Source organism: Nyctibius grandis, chromosome Z, assembly GCF_013368605.1.
Source record: "Nyctibius grandis isolate bNycGra1 chromosome Z, bNycGra1.pri, whole genome shotgun sequence".
In the NCBI taxonomy this organism is placed as follows: domain Eukaryota; kingdom Metazoa; phylum Chordata; class Aves; order Nyctibiiformes; family Nyctibiidae; genus Nyctibius; species Nyctibius grandis.
In genome coordinates, this window is record NC_090695.1 from 23,881,332 (window position 1) to 23,905,760 (window position 24,429).

At 42.7% G+C, this 24,429-nt stretch overlaps 1 protein-coding gene across 2 annotated transcripts in view; it reads right to left on the reverse strand.

Moving 5' to 3' along the window:
- Positions 1 to 21,205, reverse strand: part of CMYA5 (cardiomyopathy associated 5) — a 51,635-nt gene extending 30,430 nt beyond the window's left edge. For both annotated transcript variants that reach the window (XM_068422449.1, XM_068422448.1), the window contains exons 1-2: positions 20,926 to 21,205; positions 1,319 to 13,079 (exon numbers count right to left, since the gene is read on the reverse strand). In XM_068422449.1, coding sequence (XP_068278550.1) covers positions 1,319 to 13,079; positions 20,926 to 21,101 — 11,937 coding nt within the window. In that variant the 5' untranslated portion in view covers positions 21,102 to 21,205. The remainder of the gene's footprint in view (positions 1 to 1,318; positions 13,080 to 20,925) is intronic.
- Between the last annotated feature and the right edge of the window lie 3,224 nt (positions 21,206 to 24,429).

Below are 24,429 nucleotides of genomic sequence, written 5' to 3' on the forward strand. Positions count from 1 at the left end.
TGCTAGAAATCATGTGAAGCCAAGCCTGTGTTGTGCCCAGATTTAATATTGGCTTCATGTCCGTGTTCCACAGCCAGGGAGTGATATCACAGGATGTTTATTTGAGGCTTAACTTACTTGCTGCAATGCAGGTACATTTGAGGGATGGTTGGGGTCTATGACTTTATTAGTGACTTACTGGTGGCTAATTGTCACTTCTAAGTCAAGTATGAATGGCCATATATAAAAAGTAACTCTGCTGTCATACATCTGAACACCATGGAGACAGTTTATAAATACTGATATTTGAAACCGCCACATTGACTCCTCCTACTTTTAATTTCTCTTTCTTGCATATGAGTTAACATAAAGATAAACGTAAATACCATCGATACAAGACCTTCTGGAACTTTAATGAAATTACAGAGAATCTGTATTACTGTCAACCGAACATGTGCCAGGAAAGAGACCTCACCTTTCAGATAATGGGGTGGGATTAAATAGCTGGTAACCAAGAAAATAACATCTGTATACTTATACGTGAACAAATCTGATATGGGAAAAGTGAGACATCACATGCATTCTGTTTTCATAAGCAGAACTGCAATTTAATTAAGAATAGCTTCCACAGAAAAAAAAGCATTTCCACTACTACTGATAGCAAAGGACTAGGCTACTGAAATGGAGGGCAATTTTATCTGTCTTTTAGAGTGGTACAGCTTAGAGACAGTGGGAAAGAGTAGGGCTTGCTAAACTCTTACCTGCACTACAACTAAAACACTATTGGCACAGATGAACATGAACAGAACAGAAAATGAGGACGGAGTTTCAATAAAACTGTGTCGTGTAAACTGTGTAACTTGTCTAACATCTCTGAGCAACCAACACACGTAACTGGGACAGGGAACACTTTATGATGATACTGATCCCCACATATGGAAGTTTCAGTACCTTGTCAAATGAAATGAGCTGCACTTACTAAAATTTTCGTTTCATAGAAATGACACTCTTCCCATTTCTCCCTCATACAAACCAGAACAAACTTACACAAGTGAGCAGGCTAAAAGATGTAAAGTTTGGTAACAGCGACATATAAACAAGGTCATTAAAACTTTTGAACAAATAAAAATATCAGCTTAGCAAGCCTAGGACTCTAGAGAACACTTTAATAAGATAGTCTTCCATCAAGATCTCTAACAGGTGTTTAGGAACAGTTTTTATTTTATAGATACTGTGATTTAGCCACTGGACTGCTCTCTGAAGCCCCTCCCCTGACAACATGGAAGATCTGGAGAAATTAACTTCAGTAGCTCCTTCCCTCACCCAAATTAATTCTTACCTTCATCTTGGTTGCAGCATCTTCTAGTGTTGTGACTTCATGGTCTTTATGTTCTCCAAAAAGCTTGTCAATGGCAGATATTGGGCATTTGCAGTGGTAACAATATGTGTCTACTTGCCCTTTCTTCTCTTCTCTTTGTGGGCTCTCAACTTGAGGAATGTTTGCTGCTGCTTTTTCAGGATACATCACCACAAAGCCGGAATCTTCAAGCTCAACAGGTGTTCTTTGCTCTGGCTCATTAATAAATTCATAACTATCACCAACATGCTCAAAAGAGTCCCTGTCTTCAAATAATAGCTCCTCATGTGTGAATTGAGATGATATTTCATCTTGCAAAAGTTCTTCTTGTGTAATCACATCATAGTCCATTGACTCAGCAAGATCTTCATAAACATCAGAGTGCTGCTCCTCTCTTTGCAAGTCTGGCTTCTCTGTTTGCTGAATAGTAGGAACATGTGAAAGATTTTCCTGGGTATACTGATCATCTTCACTGACTTCAACAGGAGTCCGGACATATGGGACATATTTTTCAGGAACAGATGTTATTTCATGCTGTTCTTCCTGTTTATTACTAGCTTCTTGATAGGCAGCTCCCTGATAATCCACTAGTTGACTATGACTTGATTGCTCTGGCAACTCCTCAGTTGTTTCTACAGGTACATTTTCTTCTTCTCTTTGTTCAGTGGTATCACTTCTTGCACCTGAAAGAATTACTTTGCTTCCAAAAGGAATGGCATGCGTTGGTTTACAAATTGTCGCTTGAATGTCACTGTCAGCCTGGATTTTCTCTCTCTCCACAACAGCCCTTTCTGGCAGAACCTCAGTTCTAACACATGGAACATCACCAGACCCCTGCTTGTGATTGTCCTCTGAACTCTGAAATGAAATTCCTCCACTAAAAGACTCATGCTCGGGTATCTGATCTTTTTGAGGCCCTATGCCCTTACTTGGAATTTCATCTTTAAGAATGTATTTTTCAAAATATATTCCTGTTCCATCATCTGTGTCTGAATTTCTACTAGGGAAAGATGCATTAGAATTACCACTTTCCTCATCAGAAGGAGTCTCATCCTTTGTATTTTCTCCTACTGCTTCTGCATAGAGGTCCTTGTATAAAAATGACAAAGCAGGTGGCTCCTCTAGAAGCTCTGGATTAACTGCAGCAACAGTGGTGGGGAACAAGAGACATCGTTCTAACACTCCCTCTTCTGAATCAAAGAGTGGGGTCCCTGGTGACTTCCGTTCATCTTCTACACTTGTAACCTTTTTACTGCCAGTATCAATTGATTTCTGCAGAGGTAAAGGTTTTGGAGTATCTACACAGGACTGCATTTTGCCTTCTCCTTTCACAGTACCATAAAAGACTTCATCCAGATCCTCAAGTAAGGAAAACTCCTCTTCCAAAGTATCTACCTCAGCACTTTCTTTAAAAGACGTGGCTTCTTCCACAGGTTCATTGGGATCTTCTGTCACAGGAAACAATGAACTCGGTCTTTCAAAATGTGGCTTAATTGGGGATTTGTCATCAATTAATGTATATTTTTCAAAATAATCCATATCAGCCATACCATTGTTAGGATCCAACACTGCATTATTATTTTCTGACAACATGGGATTTTCTTGCTCTATTTCCCCAGTTTCCTCAACATCATCATTTTTGACCAATTCTTTTAGTTCATGGCTTCCAGGCTTTCCCAACACTGAGCTCTCTGAAATTTCTGTGGTTGTTTCGGAAGCTAGGGCTCTATGGCCATCATCAGCTAATTTTCCTTTAAATGAAGGATTTGTTTCCAAGTATTCTAGTTTATCTGGCATGTGTTTACTTTCTTCCTGATCAACAGAAGAAATATGTGTAGGAGCATGAATATTGAGTATTTCATAACCTTCTGAAATAATATTAAATAGGTCTTTTTGTTCAGTAGGCTCTGGAGCATGCTGACTGTCTTCTACAGCACTCACATGCTCCATTTCTTCCTCTTCTCCTCTCAGGTAATGTTCAGGCACTTCAGGCACTTTGTCTACCTCCAGATGTTTCATCGCTTCCATTTTCGTAGGGTTTCCAACCCTAGTTTCATGCTCTGGAATTTTGCCTGGACCTGGATTATCTGCTTCTAGAGATGGTAAATCATACCTTTGTGCTCTGTGACTAGTTTCTGAGGACACTCTGTGGGAAATTTCACTTGACACTGAATCAGAAACTCTAAACATATCTCCTTTATTCTTCATAGCACCATGAACTGTAAGTTCTGTGCAACTTCCAGCTGGGAATTGTTTTGATCCAAAATCAGAATCTTCATTTGGAGAAAGTTGAATTCCTTGCCTGTCTACTTCTGCAGCTCTTATTGGACTAATTGAGCGAGCTTTCACCTCTTCTGCCAGCCAGCTAGCTAGCCCAAAAGACGGAATATTTGGATTCTGCTTTTCATCAGAACTAGAGCTAACGGACTTCATTTCTGCTGAAGAAGGACTGCCCTGTTCGCCAGAATAATGCTGCGTTTGGTGTGTCACAGTTTCATACACAAGATCTGATGAAACAGCTCCCAGATGCTCTAAGGATGTATGCTTTTGGTCTGCAAAATATGACTGTATTTCACGGCTATCCTCTCCTTCAGTATAAATTCCTGGAACTATGCTAGGTTGCTTTCCAAGCATGCCTACTACATCAGATAAAGATGATGGAATATTTCGTTTCTCTTCATCATCAGTGAAAACCACTGATACTGACTTTTCAGGTAATGTAGGAAAAGGTACAAATGAATCTGATGACATTGCTTGCCTGTCTGCTACAGCAGTCACCTTTGACTCTGTGGTCACCAGCCTTTGCACTGTCTGCACATCAGGTCGTATTTCTTGCTTATCCTGCTCAGTAGTGAATATAGGGGGACTCCTTAGCTGCTCTGATGACAAATATTTTGTGTCCAACAAATGACCTTGAGATTCTTGGCCATCTTGGTCTTGTGCGTGCATTGCAGCCATACTCTTCAACTGCACTGTCTTCAAGCTTGTTGATTTAGGTGAATAGAGCTGAATTTTTTGCAGTTCTTTTTCATCATGTGGTGGAATTACATGTTTATACTCTGACTGTGCAGACTGGGGAATAAGTGGCTGCATGCTTTGCTTTTCTTGTTCAGCAGGAGACCATGTGGGAACCAAATACTCAGAGGCTGGTTTTGAACAAGGTGGAATTTCTTGCTGACATATTTTATCAGCTGAATAAAAGGGAACTGAAGGTTCAGACTCCAGTTTTGAAGATACAGTTAAATAATCTTGACTTTCTAGAGTTCCTGCTTTATCTGTAGAATATGATAAATTTAATTGTTCAGATTCTAGTTGCGTAGCTGTGTGGAAGTAATGTGGAGTCTGTTCTCTCTCTGTTTCAGGTAAAACTACATGTTTGGCCTCTGACTGTGCAGCCACAGGCAAATGTAGATGAGTTTTTGTACTCTCTGCTTCTTCTCTTGCAAAGAAGAAACCTGATGCAGGCTGGGCACTTTCTGTCTGCTCTGTTTTATGGTGGGTGTAAGATAAACCTAAGTGCTTGGGGGACAGGCCCTCAGGTACAGGTGAAGACTTTGGACTTCCTTCTGTTTTTGTTTCAGAGACAGAATGTGAAACACCCAAAGGTAGTACAGACACTGTTTGTTCAGTAAGAGATGAATACGGTTGGCTCTCTGCTTCCTCAGTGGAAAAGGATAAATCTTGTTGCTTACTTTCCAACTGAGGACTTAGAGATGAAGTAGCCCCAGTGTCTCGCTTCTCTGAACACCCTGCTCTCAGCACGGCTGTTTCATGCTTTTTAGCTTTGTCAGTAGGACTTAGTAAGTCTGATTGTTCAAAGCCCAGTTGTGCAGTTCCCTGCTCCTCAATCCTGCCCAAGGTATATGATACAGAAGGTGTTTCTGGTTGCTCTGTTTCAACAACAGAGTACTGCAAATTAATGCACTGTGGTTCAAGTTGGGCCCCATCCCTTCGCTCCATTTCCCCTGTGAAATATGATGTCTCTGGATGCCCCAGCTGGGCAGTCTGTGTCTGCTCTCCTTTGCCATAGGAGTACAATAAATCTGTTGGTTTCATTCCACAAGTCTCTGCTTTGCCAAGAGAATATGACAAATCTGGACATTTTGATTTTAGTTGTTCCATTTGCAACTGCTCTGCTTTTCCTGTGGAATATGAAAAATCAGAAGGCATGAACCCTGCTTGCGCTGTTTCCTCTTTTTCTGGTTTGCCAATCAAATGTGATAAACTGGGTTGCACTAAGTCTAACGGTGAAGCTGGTTTCTGCTTTTCTTCACCAAGGGAGTGAAAAAAGCCAGGCTGGGCCATTCCCTTTTCCTCTAGTTTGCTGAAGGACTCCAAAAGCTCTGGCTCTGGCTGTTGCAGTACTTTTTGGGCAGGTTGTGAATGCTCTAATTTGCCAGCTGGGTAGGATAAATCAATTTCTTCCACCTCTGCTTGTTCAATTTCACAGTGCTCTTGTTGACTAGTAGAATATGACAAATCTGGATAGCTTGATTTCTGATGTGTAGCTTCCTCTTCTATTTTTCTAACAGGGTAAGATACCTGTGGATGTTGCAACTCTGGCAATACCATTTCTTGTTCTCTTTTGCCAGGAGGATACATCAAACCTGTATGTTCCAGTTCACCCTGCACAGCTGGCATTTCATCTGTTCTATCAAGGGCATACGTTAAATCTTGTTGCCTGAAGTCCATTTGTGTTTCTTCTTGTGACAGTGTTTTGCAAATGGAATATGATAAATTGCGAAGTTCCCGCTCTGTATGTGCCATTCCTTGTTGCTCTGTTTTTCCAGTGGGATGGGGTGTTACAGGCTGCTCTGATTTCTGTTGTGTATCCAGTGGCTTCTCTACTTTGTCACTGGAATATGACAAATCTGGATGCTCAACCTCTGGTTGTGCTGTTCCTCGCCATTCTGTTTTGCCAGTGAAATGCAGCAAGTCCTGATGCTCTGCTTCCACTTGAACAGTTTGTGGTTGCTCTGTCTTCCCAGGGTAAGATGATAGATCCGATTGTCCTAACCCAAGTTGCGTGGTTTCTTGTTGCTGTGTTTTATCAGTTGAATATGATAAATCTGAATGCTCCAACTCTTGTTTTGCCATTTCTTGTTGCTCTTTTTTGCCAGAGGAATACAAGAAGTCCGGGAATTCCCCTTCCAGTGGGGCTCTATTTTGTTGCTGTGCTGTGCCATGCGAACTTGACAACATTGGCTGTTCCAATTTCAGTAGTGCTGTTTCCCCTGGGTGTAACATATAGCTTTCCCTCTCCCGTTTGACCTCCAGTTGTGCACTTTGTTTTTCTTTACTAACAGAAGAGGACAAATCAGGGTGTGGTACCTTGCCCATGGCATCTGAGACCTCTGCATGTTCAGACTCCAGTGGGACAGCCCATGATGGCTTTGTTTTGACAAAAGAATGCAACAAATCATGTTCTTTCAACTCTGGCTGTGTTGTTTTATGAGGTTCTGCTGCGCCAACAGGGAATGACAAATCTGCGTATTCTGATTTTTCTTTGGAATTTTGCAGTCCTTCTGTTCTCCTCATAGAGCACTGCAGCTCAGGGTGTTCTGCCTGCATTCCTGCGTCTTCCCATTGCTCTTCTTTGCTGAGAGATGATGAAAAATCACCTGGCTCTTCCTGCTTTGGCTGAATCTTTTCTTGTTGCCGTACTGAGCGAGTGGAATGCAATACATCCGGATGCTCCAAATCCACTTCAGCCATTTGAGGTCGCTGTGTTTCACCAATTGAACATGGTAAAACCATTAGTTCTGCCTCTGGTTGTGTGATTTCATAGTGTTCTAATCTGCCAGCAGATAAATCTGAAGGGTTTGATTTCGCATGTGCAGTTTCTTGTTCTGACTCACTAACAGAATAAGATAACTGTGAATGTCCCAATTCTGGCTGTGCTTTCTCTCCCTGTGCAGCTTTTTTTAAGGAATACAGAAAGCCTGGCTGTTCCTCTTGAGCAGTTTGTGCTTGCTCTGTTTTGCCAGGCCAAGATGATAGATCTGGTTTTCCTAACCCCAGTTGTGTAGTTTCTTGTGTCTGTGTTTTATCAATGGAATATGATAAATCAGGATGCTTTGGCTCTGGTTTTGCCATTTCTCTTTGCTCTGCTTTTCCACTATGAGATGATGCATCTGGAGCTCCTAGTTTCTCTTTCGCAGTTTGTGGACTCTCTGCTCTGCTGACAGACTGTCCCTCATCAGGGGGTCTCAGGGCTGTGTGCTGCATCCCTCGCTGCCCCACTTTGTCAGCAGGGGATGCCAAGTCTGCGTGGCCCATCTCCAGCTGGGCAGGTGGGAGTTGCTCTGTTTTGTCATGAACATAAAACCTATCCAGCTGTTCCAAGCCCAGCTGGGTCCTTTCTTGCACTTTGTCGAGGGAGCGTGCTAGACCAGGGCGTTCAGGTTTCAGCTGTGCAGTCTGCAGTCCTCCTGCTTTGAAAAGGGAATAAGGCAAGTCAGGATGTCCCTGCCCTGGCTCTGCTATTTCTGCTTCTTCTGCCATACCCACAGAATGGGCCAAATGTGGAATTTCCACTTCTGGCTGAACTGTTTTCAGTTCTGCTTTTCCAAAGGGGTAAGTTAAACCTGTTTGCTCCAATTCTTGTTGTACACTTCGTCGCACCTTTGTGTTGTCCAGAGGATATAGCACATCAGCGTGTCCTGCCTCTGGTGGGGCCATTTCATCATCTGGCTTGTCAATGGAAAACGATAAATCTGGTTGTTCCAAGTCCTCCTGGGCACGTTTTAATTGCTCTGTTTTACCAGGAGTATGCAGTAACTTTTCTTGCTCTAATTGCTGTTTTGTGGTTTGCTGCTGCTTTTCTCTGCCAACAGAAATTTTTCTGTGTCTCTGATCCAACAGTACTACTTCTTGTTGGTTTGTCTCATCAGTGCAATGTGACAAATCAGGATGCTTCATTTCCCATGGTGCAATTTCTGGCTCATTTGCTTTGCCAAGGGAATATGTCAAATCTGGATGTTTCGACTCTATTTGTGCAGTTGCTGGAGAAGTTCTTTTTCTGGACATTTTAGGCAACTCTTGATATTTAGACTCAAGCTCTTGAGTTGCTTGTTCTTTGGCTTTATCAAAGGAAAATGATAAATCTTGATATTTTGAATCCAATTGTGAAGTTTCTTGCTGGTTTTTTTGGCCATAAGAACATGTCAACTTTGAGTATTTAGATTCCACTTCCATACTTTTATCTTGTGCTGCTTCACCCAGGGTTCCTGGTGAATCCAAATGTTCTGATTGTCCTTGTGTTTCTGCCATGGAGTGTGAGAGCTCTGGATGTCCTGACTCCCGTTCTATGGTGTTACCTGGTTTTGCTTCACCACTGGCACATGAAAAATCCGGATGTTCCATCACCAGTGCTGCAGTTTCCTGTTGCTTCAAACGAAATGGTAGGGTTGGATGTTTCAACTTTTTTTGTTGTGCAGCTTCATGAAAGGAATATGACAAATTTGGATGTTCTGAACTCAATTCCATTTCCAGTGAAGCTTCTTTTCCACTGGAAGATGGCAAAAATGTTTGCTCCAGCTCTGCATGTACTATTTCTTGTTGCTCTGTTTTGCCAGTAAAACTTGAAAGAAATGGTTGCTCTGATTTGTGTTGTGTCATTTCCTCCTGCCTTTTTGTACTTACATAGAATGTCTGTTCTGGATATGCTGGCTCTGTTTGCATTTCTTCCGGCATTTGTTCACTGGGACAATATGGCAAAGATGGATGCACTAACTCTTGCTGTGCCAAAATTTGGTCTATGACCTGTTGCTCTTCTTTCCCCCAGGTTTCTGACAAATCTGAATACTCCATTTCCATTTGCATAGCTTTTTCTTGGGCTGTTTCCTGCTGTTCTAGCTCTCTCTGTACTATATCTTGTTGTTCCATTCTGCCAAAGCAATATGATACATCTGGCTGGGCCACATCCAGTGGTGTGGTTTCCTGTTCCTGACTACCAGCAGCGGAACAGGAGAGAAGCAACTGCTTCTGCTCCAGTTGTGCCATTTCCCAGGTCTTTGCTCTGTCTGTTGAATGTGAGGAGCCCAAAGATCCTGACTCCACTCCTTCTTGCATTACTTCTCCAGTGGTAAATGAGAAATCCCTATTTTCTGAAGCTAGTTGTACATTTTCTTGTTGATCTGCTTCACTAATGAAACATGATGGCTCTGGACCTTCTAAGTCTTTTTGTACAGCTTCTTGTGCTGTTTCTCCACGGGAATATGGCAAATCTGCTTGCTCCCACTTTGGCTGCAATATTTCCTGTTGTTCTGTTTTGCCAGTGGAATATGTAATCTCTGGCTGTTCTGTCCTCCTCTGTGAGGTTTTATGTTGCTGTTCTTTTCCAGTAGAATGTGCCAAAACTGAATGCTGTGTCTGCAGTTGAGTAGTTTCTCCTTGTACTCCCTTGGCACAGGAATACAGCTTACCTCCAGGTTGTGAATCCTGCTGTACAGGCTGTGGCTGTTCTCCTTTGTCACCAAAATATGACACAAGATAATTGTCCACATCTTGTGCCAGTTCCTGCTGTTTTGTTTTATTTGTGTGATATGGTAAATCTGAATGTGCTGTTTCCAGATAAGCAGATTGCTGTGTCTCAGCTCTTCTAGTGGAATCAGATATATCTGGATGTACCGACCTGAGTTCTGTAGTGTTTTCTTTCTCTGCTTCTTCCATCAAACATGAGAAATCTGAAGGTACCAGTGCAAGCTGTGCTGTTTCTTCTTGCTCTGCTTGTTCAGGAGAATAAGACTCTGGCTGTTCCAGTTCAAAAGGAACAGATTTTTGTTTTTCTGTTTCTTCCCTGGAAAATAAAAATTCTTGATGTTCCCTATCCAGGTGTGCACTTTGTGATTCCTCTGTTTCTTCCCTGGAAAAAGAAAAGTCTGGATGCTGCATCTCCAGCTGTGCACTCTCTGATTCCACCATTTCTTCTCTGGAGTATGGGAAATCTGGGTGCTCTCTCTCCACGTGGGCACTCTCCAATTCCTCTGTTTTTTCCCTGGAAAAAGAAAAGTCTGGATGCTGCATCTCCAGGTGTGCACTCTCTGATTGCACCATTTCTTCTCTGGAGTACGTGAAATCTGGGTGCTCTGTCTCCAGGTGGGCATGCTCCGTTTCTTCCTTGGAATATGAGAAATCTGGATGTTCTGTCTGCAGTTGGGCATTCTCCAATTCCTCTGTTTCTTTTGTGGAAAAAAGCAATTCTGGATGTTCTGTCTCCAGTTTTGCACTCTCAGATTCCTCTGTTTCTTCCCTGGAATATGAGAAATCTGGATGTTCACTCTCCAACTGTGCACTCTCCGATTCCACCATTTCTTCCCTGGAAAAAGAAAAGTATGGATGCTCCATCTCCAACTGTGCACTCTCCGATTCCACCATTTCTTTGGAGTATGAGAAATCTGGGTGCTCTGTCTGAAGCTGGGCACTCTCCAATTCCTCCGTTTCTCTCCTGGAAAAAGAAAAGTCTGGATGCTGCATCTCCAGCTGTGCACTCACCAATTCTTCTATTTCTTCCTTGGAATATGAGAAATCTGGATCTTCTGTTTGTAGTTGGGCATTCTCCAATACCTCTGTTTCTTTTGCAGAGAAAAGCAATTCTGGATATTCTGTCTCCAGTTTTGCACTGTCAGATTCTTCTGTTTCTACCCTGGAATATGAGAAATCTGGATGTTCTGTCTCCACTTGTGTACTTTCAGATTCCTCTATTTCATCCCTGGAAAAAAAAGAGTCTGAATGCTTCATCTCCAACTGTGCACCCTCCAATTCCTCTGTTTCTTCCTTGGAAAAAGAGAAGCCCAGACACTCTGTTTCCATCTGTGTTTCCTCTGATTCCCCAATTTCTTTGCTGGAATATGAGAAATCTGGATGCTCCATCTCCATTTGTGCACTGTCTACTTGTTTGTTTTTTTCAATGGAAAAATCAGGGTGATCCAAATCTACTCCTTTATTTACAGCTGAAATTTTCTGAGTTTCTTGTGTTTCTGTGTGCACAGGATATGAAATGCCAAAATATTTAGAATCTATCTTTTCAGGAATGGGTAAATTTAATTTAATTCCTTGCTCTTCGGATTCTGTTTGCTTCTTTAAGTGAACATTTTGGGTGTCTGGTGGTGGGGTCTTTCGACTCTCTTTTTTTCTAGCAGAATACAATAGACCTGAATGCTCAGTTTCTGATGGTGCAGTTATTGATGAATGACACTCAGTTTCTTGCTTCTCTGTTTCATCTACAGAATGTGGTAATAGCACGTGTTCAGACTCGGATTGTGCTGTTTCTGATGACTGAGGAATAATATCGTCCTGTCTTGCTTCAGATAGAGTGGAATATTTGGATTTAACTGATGGAGCACTAGGTAAGTAAGACTGAACTGCTGACTTCTGTGCTTCCCTCTCATGATGTTCTGACATGGATGCTGTGGGCAAAATAGGTTGGGTACTTTGTCTACCTAATTCATTAACAAAATCTGCTGAAACAGGCCGTGGTGCAGAACTGGGCTGAATTTCCTGCTCCTTTGGTTCATCCAGAAGATCTGACGCTGTCAGCAGGGATTGGTCTGGTTTCTTGTTTGCAGCTTCAGCTGAAGGAAGTGGCACTTGTTTTGCTGATTTAGCACCAAACTCTAATGAAATGGAGTTTGATTGCTCTGTTATTGATGTTTTCACTGCAGGTGAATAACTTTGCTGCTTCTCGGCTTCTTCAGGAGGGCAGAACTTCGGTGACTGTCCTGATACCTGATTTGGAATCTCCAAAAGAGATTGTTTGTCCTTTCCTTCTTCATGTTGAAGAGCTGTTTCTGCACCAAAGCTTGAAAATCTGCTTGGTTTATCTTTCATTTTAATGGGTTTAGTATTTTCAGATGAAACATCATCTTTATTAGTAAGCTGTTTTTCAAGAGGCATTGTTGGTGAAGAATAGCTTTGATTTGCATGTGCTGTGGGTTGCTGTCTTTGCTTCCTTCTCCTCTCCGATGGTGTTTCAAGATTTCTACTTCCTGCTCTCTGGGAAGGGATTGGGTGTGTTGCTTCTGAGAGTGAACTGAACTTCTGCAATCTTTCTTTTACTGATGTTTCAAGGAACTGTTCAGAATCTCCTGAAACTGAGCTACTTCTCTGGATTGTGGTTTTCTCCAATGTTTCAGGGGCTGGCTCAGTCCCTCCAAAAATTGAGTTGAACAGCTGGATTCTAGCTTGTACTGGTCCTCCAAGAATCGGCCCTACTTTTCTCAGTCTGCTTTCTCTAAATATAGATCTTATTGGGGCACGTTTTACAGGCTCTTCTGCGATGTTCTCTAGATCTTCTTTGTCATCCAACATTTCCTCATCTGTGTCTTGTGCTTCCACCTGTTCAACGTTCAACACGGAGCCCTGCACGTCTCCTAGAACAGTTCTTGGTTCTTGCCTCTGCATTCCAGAAGAGTCACGTTTCTTACTGCTCTGGCCTCCCTTCAGGTTTGTAGCTATCAGGACCGTATTTGACGATTTACGCTTCCTTTTATGAACAATCTTACCTTCATCCATAATAAAGATAACTTTTCCTGGAGGAGAACCTATTGGTGAACTTTCCATACTGTAAAGATCAGAGGTTGTACTAGTTTCTGAGGCCCAGGGAGTAGAAGATCTGCTCGAGCTGGTTTCCCAGGTTATCCCACTGTCTTCACTTTGAACTGTTACCATAGAAAAGGAAGGGTTAGTCATGATGTACTGCAGCTTGGGTTTCACATCTTCGCTTTGGATAAGATCTTTTAAACTAAAAAAAAAACAAAAAAAAAGAACAAAAGAAAAAAGATCCGTAAAATCACACAATAAATTAAATTATTGCAAATCTAAATTTTTGCATGAAAGCAAAAATACTTTTCAAAGTTGTAAAAATACTGTATATGCATAAATTTTGAAACACAAGCATAAGCAAAGTCATATTTCATCTGACAAATGTATTTTAGATAAATTTTTTTAAAGCTGCATGTTGCAAGGTTAGTTCAATAAAGGGGAGGTGTTTACATGCTCATGACAATGCAGGAAGAAATCTTCGGTCTGACCTTGTTTTGCCAGTGTGAGATTTAGCTGATTCTGGGGCTATTCTCCAGTGCCTGGTTATCTCACAGTATAATTTAAACCTTGCATTAAACACTTACAAGATACTGTCAGTGTTTTAAGAGCATCCACACTTGCTTTGCCTAAGTGTAAATGATTATACAATGCTCAAAGGAGTAGAGAATCTATCTATCTGCTAGTTTGTTACCATCTTCTCATATGTTTCATCCTCTAAGCACTCTACATATTTAGCAAAGTAATTTAGAATACATTCAACAATAAAAATATACTGAGCCCTCCCCAAATGAAATAACAGTGTTTTATGAAGCTAACTTTAAATCTTATGATATGCAATCAGTACACTATCATATGCTGCAATTAAATCTCTCTCAGTTAAAAAAAAAGAGAATGGAGAATTGTTTTCTAGGAAGCTTTAGAAAAAAAAACAGTCTTAGAAATAAGAGTATAAAGAATAGCAAAAGCAAATAAAGGACAATATTTTTTTTAAAAAAAGTATTTTTATAGTTACATAGTTATTTAAAAAAAAAGCATGGAAAAGGTAATCATAACACTCAACCCCAATATTTCTTGAGTAGATAGTAGTTCATTTAGGGAAATCATGTTAGCAGCTGGTGGAAAGAAAGGCGGAGTATCTGCTGGCAAAGGCAGAGACTTCAGTAGAGCAGAAGTGGTGAAGTCTCTGTCACTCCCACGGAAGGATGCAGACCTATGGCCATCCAAGCTCCTACTTCCACTGGACAGAGGGAAGAGTTACTTTCCAGGTGATTAGGATAAAGCACTTCTTCAGGAAGAATGAAGAAATCTCACTCCTGGCCATGGGCTTGGAGAAGCAGAACCTGTCTGACCAACTGCCACAGGCTTTGACCCAGCACCACGGAGGTGCCAGAGAAGCCTGCAGGCTGCAGAAGTGGGGGGTACACCCCTGAGGAGCAGTTGGCATCGCTCTGGAGGCAGAAGGCAGAGGTCTTTGAAGGAGGAGAAGAGAAAATCCTGACAAGAGCCATAACTGTTCCATAAAGCAAACTTGCTGAACTGTAAGGGTTTTGTAAATGGCACTCAGCAAAACTGCTCAGTACCTATCAGAAACAAAAAGGTAATCCTGATACTAGCAGTGCTGGCCTTACCTTTCCATGAATTTTCTCTCCAGAGCACAGCACAAGAAGGGCTGCCCTGGGCTGGGCTATGCTGAGGTCCATGCACACTGATGCACAGACCATCTCATCTCTGGTGTCCTCGGTGTTCACTGAAGACTGAAGTCACCTTGCGGGACAACAGTCTGACCAGAAGGTCATGGGATAACATGGTATCAAAGTCCAGTGATGGCACTTAAAGCCAGTTGTGGTGGCTGTGTTGGCCTGGAGACTGTGACTAGCAGGACAGCTTGGACTAAAGCCCACAATTCAAAGTGACTCTCGCAGTGCAATACTAAATAATCACATCTTAGACAAAAAAAACCCCGAACTACCAAAACCAGACCTCAAACAAATACAAAACCTCAGCATGTACAGCTTATTACCTGCTTTGGTGTAGTACTCTCTAGCAAGGCCAGCTCCGTAAGGTAAGATTTACGGATTAGAGAAAAAGGTAAAGAAAATAAATCTATACCAACTTTGCTGCTAGCTTTTCCTTTGCTGGTTTCGTAGCTTGGCATTAAGTTGAATTGAGCATAGCAAAATAAAATAAAATAAAATAAATCAATAGCAATAGTATTAAGGAAGCTTTCATCTCTTATTCGAGTCCACAATAACAGATGCCTAATCTTTTTTTTAGATTTTTCAAGTTCTAAATAACTGTCATATATTTTTTAACCTATTTTCCTGCACCACCTGGTGTTATTAAATAAAACCCCATGCAGAACAGAGCAGCACTCCTGCTTCAGGTGATACTAGTGAACAGGAACGGGCTGCCCTGGCCCTGTCTATGCAAAAAGCTTGTATTATTCACATCATTGTCTCATTTCCAAGGTTGCGATCACAGTCCATATTCCTCTACAGTGCAATGAGGTGGTGCTTTATATTTTTAAGACCAGAATGAAAGACACATAATTCAAGCATTTTCTCCCAATATACTTCCACATGCTGCCCTAGTTTTGTATACAATTTGCACTCTGCACAGTTGCAGCTGAAAGACCTCTCTCTAGTCAGAGCATGTGTCTGCCATTGCAAAAAGATGTTCACAATGTTTCAGCTCCATAAATGCAGATGTGAAGCCACTGACATCCAGGGAGGAAAGCCAGTGCTGCCTTTTTTCCATGTAGATGTTGCACACCCAATCCTGTCGGCACATGTGCTGTCAGTCTGTTATTTCCATGCTAGGATATTGGCTCAAATCTTTTATAATTCTTGAAGACACTGACAACAGGGTTTGTGCTTCCTGTCGTAATAGCTCAAAACCAGATTTTTTTCTTATTGCCTCTTTCTGCTTTTCACATTCCTCTGATTCTCACTATGACTTCTGTGCTGTGTCTGCTGAGATTTCAGGTTTCTAGTCCAGTCTGGCAGGCTGGGCACATGTTCACTTATGTCTCATACCAGGGAAGAGTTGTAACCTCCCCAGCTGCCAGCCCACCAGCTTTCTAAAATCCTCCACAGCCTCCCTTCCTCTGCTTCACATCAGACCTTGTCACTCCTGGTATCATCAAAACTTGTTGCTGTTCACTGCATAACACCTCACGAGCTGAAAACAACCCAGATAGAATGACCAAGATGTCAAGCTGTGGCGATGGCCTGCACTGACGAGACCTCTCATCCCCCGAAGGCTCCTACTTGAACCCTGCAGGCACAGTGCAGGGGAGGTGGAAGTTGGTACTGGCCAGCTTGCCTTCCCAGTTGAAGGAAATACTGTTTTTTTTTAAGGAAATTCTTTTTTTCCGTGTTTGTGTTTTTGTTCTGTACATTCCTGTAGTTTCTGCCTTTACCATGCTGCCTCTTTCCCCTGCAGCAATCAGTATGCTCAGAGAGGTCTCTGCCTATTGCTCTGCATTTCCTAGGGCTATAGCTTATCCATCTCCTTCTTCAGGGTAAGAGAATTCGGAGCTACAGAAAGTCACTATTTTAAACCCAGACTTTCACTTGTTAAGCTACTGCTAACTTCCTTCAGTGTTAATGATGCCCCTTCTGGCAACACAGTGGCTCATGCGTCTGTCCAAATTCAAAGGAATAATCTAAAAGCAGTAAGACTGCTGCTTGCACTGCTACAAAGCTGATTTTTATTAAGAGTAGCTGGGAGCCAGGAGCTGGGCCAGTCTCAGACATTTTGTTCCATCCTTGATGCTTGCAAGCGCCTGGGAAGTGACACATCCTGCTGCGGTGCTGGTCTCTTTTCCAGACATCAGGTCATGGCATGGCCCGGTGGCGTTGCCAGTCGCAACTTCACGTGCTGCTTGTGAAGCTCGTGCCCCGGAGGTCTGCCTTGTCCCTGCTTCTGGATTCTCCACTGTACAGGTTGTGGAGGGAGCACAGTTATCAAACAAACACTTTGGTCTGGGTGGGAGACTTCCTTTACACAGTGATTTAATCACTTAATTGAGACCTAGTGGGAAACTTCTCAAAGTCTGAGTGTTATTTTAGATCCAATTTTTTAGATCCAAACTGCAATCTAGACCTTTATCAAGGACTCAATGCTATCCAAAAGGCTGAAGAGAAACAAAACAGAGTGAAGCGTATTTCCCAGCTGCAGCTGCCGGCAGGGGCCGGCATGCAGGTAGGGTTTGCCAGTTGCACCTCTCCCCTGCAACACCCACACCTTGATGCTCGCCCTGTTCAGCTGCTCCTGGTGCCTGCAGGTCGAGCCTCTGCCCCGCCGCGCCAGGCATTGATAAGCCTCCTCTTCCCAGCACTCTTGCCTTCCCCACATGTGTGCCTGCAGCTGGCGGCGGCCAAACGGCCCTGCCAGCGCCTTCCACCCCGGCCCCAGGCAGGCGCTGCCTCATCTAGGAAACTGAAATCACACACCCTTTCCCCCTGTCTTTCTTTCTTTGCTTTGGAGAGAGTGTGGCAAGCTTTTCCTTGGGAAGACAAATCCCCAGCGCTTGCTGCCCTTCCCACCCTCCCATTTGCCATCATTCCACTCCTTTGCTCTCCTGGATTCTCAGCATTCCTCACACAACAGGCAGCCCCCTTCTCCGCTTCGCTTCCCCTTTCATCCTTTTTACCACTCATCCTAAGCTAGATTTGGCTCTGAAGCTTCCACACCTCTTATCTTCTTGTGGAAGGACAGCTTCATTTAAAAAAAAAAAAAAAAACAAACCTAAAAAAATTTTCTGGAACTCCAGGACTTTCTCTCCATTTACTGGTCTTAGGTTATCACTGAATGAACAGATCAACATCATCCCCATACCCATTCCAGGCAAACCAGCTACCTAGAGACACATATAAATTGGCTGCAGAGCCATTTTTATGTAAGCCCTGCACACAGACACATCCAGAGACCTTCCCACTGCAAAAGAAAAATCAGCTGGGAATGGTCTGAGGGACAGAACCGTGTCAGAGCAGCTCACCCATCACGTAGTTGTTAGAGACTTGGATATTCCAGAGGGTACATAAACCAGTTAACCAGTAAACTATCTTCCTATAGCTCGACTTTAATCTCACTGTTATCAATACAAAAATTAAAACCTATTAACTTCATACTCATATTTGCCTTAAAACGCACACTACATGCTTTCAAAATATTTTCCCCATTTAGATGATTAATTCTACATGGAACTAGAGACAAAAGAGATCTGCCACAATCTATCTCAGATAATAAAATTCCCAAAGGCAATAAAATATTGCATGCACCCTCTGAAGATCAATGGGTTATTTATGCTGACAAGGACATGATTCCTTATCCCATCTTCACAATAGGTTCCGATACCACATGTTAGTCTCATTACTTGCATAAAAACCTGTGTTAGGAAACCAAATTATTTAAAGATTACATCAAAAAGGGTAATAAAGATGTGAAATGCAAACTTTTTTGCTTTTTATGTGTATGCATCATGATTTTGGGGCAAGACATAAGCTCTGCTGCACCTTTTGGGATTTTACTCCCTGCGGCTGCTGCAGAGGAGCTAGCGTGGAAGCGGAGTGGGTGGGTCAGGGCTCAGGGGTTACTGTCCCATGGGAGCACCACGGCTTTTCTGCTTCTGTCACATGGGCACTTGCTGACCTTGGGCCAGACATCTTGCTGCATAACTCTCTTATAAAATAGGAATGAGGATATTTAGCATGCTTGAAAGGTGGAAATAGGAGCCAATGGGGAATTTCCCGCTGACTGCAAAGTTGCACAACCAGGTGCTGTTCAATTGCATGCAGAGGAGGAAGAAAAAAGCAGCAGGGAGCTTGGGGTTGTTAAAAATAAATCAATGACAGCAGGGTCCAGGACATGCTGTCTTCAGACAAGTTTGCATATTGGTTACATCTCTTCTAAGCTACATTTTCAAAGCACAAAAAAAAAAAACCCAACCCAACCTGTTTTGCAACAGAGGCTTGAAAACCTGTTTGTCAACAAATAGCTTACAGCCTGAGTACGTCCCAAGGGCTTGGCCCACTGTTCTTGCTTAGGCAGCAGCTCGAAGGAACTCTGCCCAGGCACTCAGCTCAGAAGGAGGCCATAAGCTCAACAGCCACACTGACATTTGCAACAACAAAATTTAGGCAGTTGAAGAATCAGTTTTATTTAACTTTACTAAGCTATTGCTGAGTGCTTGGTGCAGCTACCATATCTGTGCCAAACCCCAAATTTAACATCTCCTCTAGCCTAATTAAACTAATCAAATGGGTTTAAATATACTCAGTTACCACTAAGCACAGCTGTTAAAAAACCTCTCCAGTAGACTCTGACCTCTCTTACTAGTAACACAGTCAAGGATAGAGATGAACTCTGCAATTCTTAATATAACCAAGAGCTAAAGGGAATGGTTGTTGTGATTTAATTAAATGGTGAGATGTAATGCCCAAGTTTGCATTGTGGAGGCTGCCATCCAGAAGCACGACCCAGCTGTGGGGAACTGCTAACAGGTGCCCATGGAGAAGCCGTCTCCCCAGCATGAGCAGTAAATAACTGCGTGGCTACATAGATTTCCCTTCCTTTAAGGCAAAAGTGGCCATTCCCACTTACGTTTTACAATTTGAGTTTTATTATTAGCCATTAAATTGCAAATTGCATTAAAAAATACCCAGTCAGTTGTGTTTTAGCTGTCTGCAGTGAGCAGCTCCACTCCACCAACTTCAACTGGTTTAGTCATAGGCTTGCAGCCAGGTGCAAGCAGCGTGTATCAGCACATAACCCCTCTCTCTGCCTGTACAGGACTGAAGAGTCAACATCTCCCTCGGGAGAAAAGCAGCACTGCACACCGGCAGTGTCCCCCACTTCTTTGGAAAACCAGCTCTCTATTCCCTCTGCAAGGAGTTTTTCCTACAGTCCTGGGCTGCGTTTCCGAGTTTGACTTTGGTTCCCACAGCACTCGTGGTGGGTTAGGCTGCACAGAGCCTTCCCGCCTCTCTTCTGCCATCTTTTTCTCTCCCGGTGACCATCAGCCATGTTAGAAAGCGCTTTGAACTGTGATACGCCCCGGGCGGTTTGTCAACACAGGATGGCTTCACAGCACTGAGGCCTTAGGAACTGTATGACCCAAATTTCTTAAAAAACTGGTTTCTGGAAATACCTTAAATTGCCAATATTAATCTCTTTGGTTCTTCTTACAGTATCCACCTAAAACTGATAAGGCTTTACTCAAGACAAGGAAGAAATCCTGCGACCCAATATGTATGAGGGGACTCTCATGGTCTCTTTTTGAAACCACCAGTGCTGGCACGGCCGGAGGAGTCCGACCGTGCAGATCGGGTTGCAGACGCCTCCGCATCCTGCGCAGGACCAGGGCCAGGTGCTGGGCGCCAGGCCAGCGTCTTGCTTGTTATTTTCCTGATGGTAGGAGTGCGATATTAGGACAACAAACTGTTTCTGTGCAAGAGTTATTAAAAAAAAATTATTAAAAAAAAAAAGCAAAGTGATAAAATATTCCTCTTTGCACCCCAAAATTGAGCCACACAAAGCATGATGGGTGGTGGTGAGCACATACAACAACTTTTTCCTTTTTTGGGGAAGAAGAGACTGAAGAAGGAGGGACAAGCGGGAAGGGAGAAAGGGCCGTAAAAAGGAACAAATTCCAATGCGCCATTATAATCTTTGACCATTTTCTACCTGACAAGCAAATCTGCAGAGTGGTTAAGATCAATATGTGACAAAGAGTCAACCAGAGAGGGAGGAGCAGAGGGAGATGCCACTTGAGCTGGCACGCCAGAGGATCTTTAAATAGAAAAGATTTCAGGGAACTCAGGGCAGGCGCTTACTGCACAAAACTTAATTACAGCCATACCCATCTGAAACAGCCCCCCATTAACAGCCCCCCTCACTTTTTATGTGTGGCAGTTGGGGAAGGGAAGGGGGAAAGGCACTAAAACCAGCACCGGGCCCCAGTCCTGGCATCCCCCTGGCTTGTGCTTTGGGATGAAGCTGCCAGCTCCCCCAGAGGCTGCGGGTCCTTGGGGCGGCAGTACCTGTTAGTCAGCTCCTCTGCTTCCTCTGGGTCCACAGCCTCCTCCTCCTCTTCCTCTTCTTTCTCCTCTTCTTCCTCCTCCTCCTCCTCCTCTTCTTCTTCCTCCTCTTCTTCATCCTCTACGAAGGACGAGGTCTCAGACGCCCTGTCGCACTCGGCGCCACGGTACCCCTCCATGTCCTTCCCAGTTCAGGCCCCCGCCGGTGATTTTTACCCCCGACTCTGTCCTCCCCAGGGTTGCCTGAAGCAACTGTCATCCCCAGCAGCTCTCACTTCTTCTGACTCAGGGCAGTCTTTAAATAGAAGGCAGCGAAGTTAGAGCGTCGAGTCGCTGCTGGGTCCTACCCTGGGTCCTAGCACCAACCGGGTGCCAGGACACGTGGCAAAACCCGAGGGCCATCTGTCCGGCTGCTCGCCCCCTTGGCCTGCCCGCTGCTGCCGCCGAGGTGGTTTTGCAGTGGAGACAGGGCAGCGGGGCAGCAGGAGGAAGGGGCTGCGGCCCCAGCAGACCTTCCCAAGCCTCCTCTAGCAAATTTGGGGTGGGCGGCATGGATGAAGAGGAAGGAGAGTTTTCTTGTGGCCCCCAAAAAAGGTGCATTTAGCACATTCAAAAGCAAGTTGAACCCCTGAGCACACTGGCAGACCCAGAGTGCCTCAAATTTGAGCTAGAGAGGTAAATTACAATTAATAGTGGATGAGACTAGGACATACACCTTTAATAATTAATACCGTACCGTAAAAGGTATCAGATGCACTGCAGGTTTTAACAAAACCAGGGACTATATTTGAACCCCCAAATTTGCCAATGTGTTAAATCACAGGACATCTCAAATTTCATCTTTGAGTGAACTTGAACCAATTTTACTTTAAAGCAAAGACAAACTACATTACCATGTAGGGTTTAAGTTAAGCCGTGTTTACCCTTTATTGTTCTGCATTTCACACAAAATGCAGTGCTTTTCACAGACGACATGGAAATATTTCCAAGCCATACTAGCCAAAGCAATGACTTTTTTAAAAATTATTTTTTAGAAGAGGAGAAGCACCAAAACTCTGCTTCCAAATAAAGAAATTCCACGTTAGCTCAGGTATAAAACATTGTATACACAGTATAACTCTAAATCTCATTTTTCCTTTTTCTCTCCCCCTTCCCCCACTTTAAATAAATAGCTAGTTATAAATGAATCAATGACTCTTCTTTGTGTTATACGTACAGAAACACTCAAGCAGGTATTTCTGAGTACAAACTCTCTCTGGAATGCTATATTAAAATTGTACTGACAGATTCACTTTAAGTAAAATATTTCCTAAACAGTACATACAGACAGAACCTTTCTGCTCTCTTGACCTACCCACTGAGGTACACAATTTACAAGGTCAGAACGTGATTTCTTGAAGAAGCGTACTTGAAACAGATACTAACTTAAACTCCAAATTTTATCATGAGCACAGAGACAATGTACACAGCACAATGAAATTTAAGGTAGAGGACTTCACATTCTTTCCACATGGAAGACAAGAGCATTACAATTTTCTAGAAATGCTTATATATGATGCATGCATATATTGCACAAATTTTGATTCAGTCGTCAGCACAGCAAGAGGAAGGTGAATAGCCTTTTACCAGAACCCCTTCAAATTATTTCCAGACCTAGTGCTCTCCCTTTTGTACTTCTCACAACCTAATTTGACCTGTAAGCTGACCACAATAGCATATTCTTTCATGCTCTTCCTACAAGCATCATACTCTGTAAAATCAATGAGGGAAAGATTTATATCAAAACACACAAGGGTTAGGGAAAAAAAGGCAAACATAACAAAACCAAACACTACAAAATACACGTGAGATAACCCAGAGCAAGCAGAGTCCATTAAATCAAGAGTGACATACTCTGATGGACTTATGTTTAACACCAAATATACTGTGAACTGAGTCCAGTGACCCAAGTTCAAGTGAAGCATTGGTTTCAAATAAGCATTTGGGACTGTATTCACAGACACTAACTTCAGGTTATCTACAAATTGTCTTACATCCTTTTATCATTGCTGCCCATTTTTCCCAAACAACCCTGTCACCCTTCAATTTAAGTCTTAAAATTGGTTTATATTGAATTCTTTGTAAGGGATTTCTTAAAAATAACCTCTCATCCTGTCAGAACACCTTAAGGTACAGAGAGTACACTTACTCTCTGGAGTAACTAAGAGCGAGAGAGCTAGAAGAGAAACTTCAAGTTTCACTGTATACAGCCTACGCCAGTTCTGGCACTCTTACTGAATGGGAAGGCTCTTGCTAATGTTTGGTCCTCCCGTACACCTCTGAGCCTGTTAATTAAAAGCACTGCTAGAAGACTAAAGAGAGTTCCTAAAATCCTACACAAGACACTAGTAGTTTCTGACATTGTATAAGCTGAGAAATGACGGGCAAACCGATGCCAAAACGAGTAGTCAAAACTAGTCCTAAAATAGCAAACAGAGCTAAAATAAAGCATTTTTATTTCAAGGCACTAAGAAGCCTCAGGGAAGTTAGTATCTTGCACTCACGCTGAAGCCTTGGTCAACCATGAAAAACATATTTTACCAAAGGTCTCTCAGAAAAATTTCCTGCTAGGGTGTACACCAAGGGATAGGTGTGTGAAGGTTTTTACGTTGAAGTTGAGTAGAAGGGAAAACTTCACGCTGACACTAAGATTTATGATAGCCATTATTGGATTTCTCACTCTGGCTGCCTGCCCAGAGTAGATGAAAATCCAGGTCATTAAACATCTGAACAACTTCAGACTATGCAGAACTGAATCCAAGGTTAGTTAAAGTTCAGCTCCTGCTCACTCTCCCCAAACCATTTATTTTGTGGTATTTTATCTGAAGTTTTCCGATGAAAGTTGCAGCTCACCATTTAAGAAATATCATTATGTTCATTCACCGTTGTCCCAGCTGTCTGGCACTCCCACAGAAAGTGATGCTGCTCTTGTTTGCCTTGATAGGAAAATAATATAATATGACATCTGGTGAAATTTGTTTTCCAGACCTCTCAGATTACTTTTTAATATGTGATAGCATTGCCACTTTCCATGCTCTTGCCAGATTACCCACTAGCTTCTTTTGCTACTAGCTAAACTGAGTTATAACACCTTGCTTAGCTAATACAGTAAATTACTGGGGAGTTTTCCACTGTTAGAGAGGATGAGACAAGCAGGCTTGTCCCCAGACAGTTGGGGAAAACTACCATCTAGACTTTGTATTTCTGATTATAAATGTAGCTTATCAGAAGCACATAAACTTGAGGGAAAAAACACAAAAGGATTCTTTTGAAAGACACAGGCCATTGCGGTTACAGATCTTGTCTTGTATTAAAAAGATCCCTGAGCTGGTGGGTCAATTTTTACAGAGTTGCACGGAGGTAACACAATTTTTTTAACTGTTTTAAAACAGTTAGGAAGAAGCAGTTTCCAACATAAAGCAGTAATTTAAGGTGTGAGATATGTTGACACCTTAGGTGATGCAATGC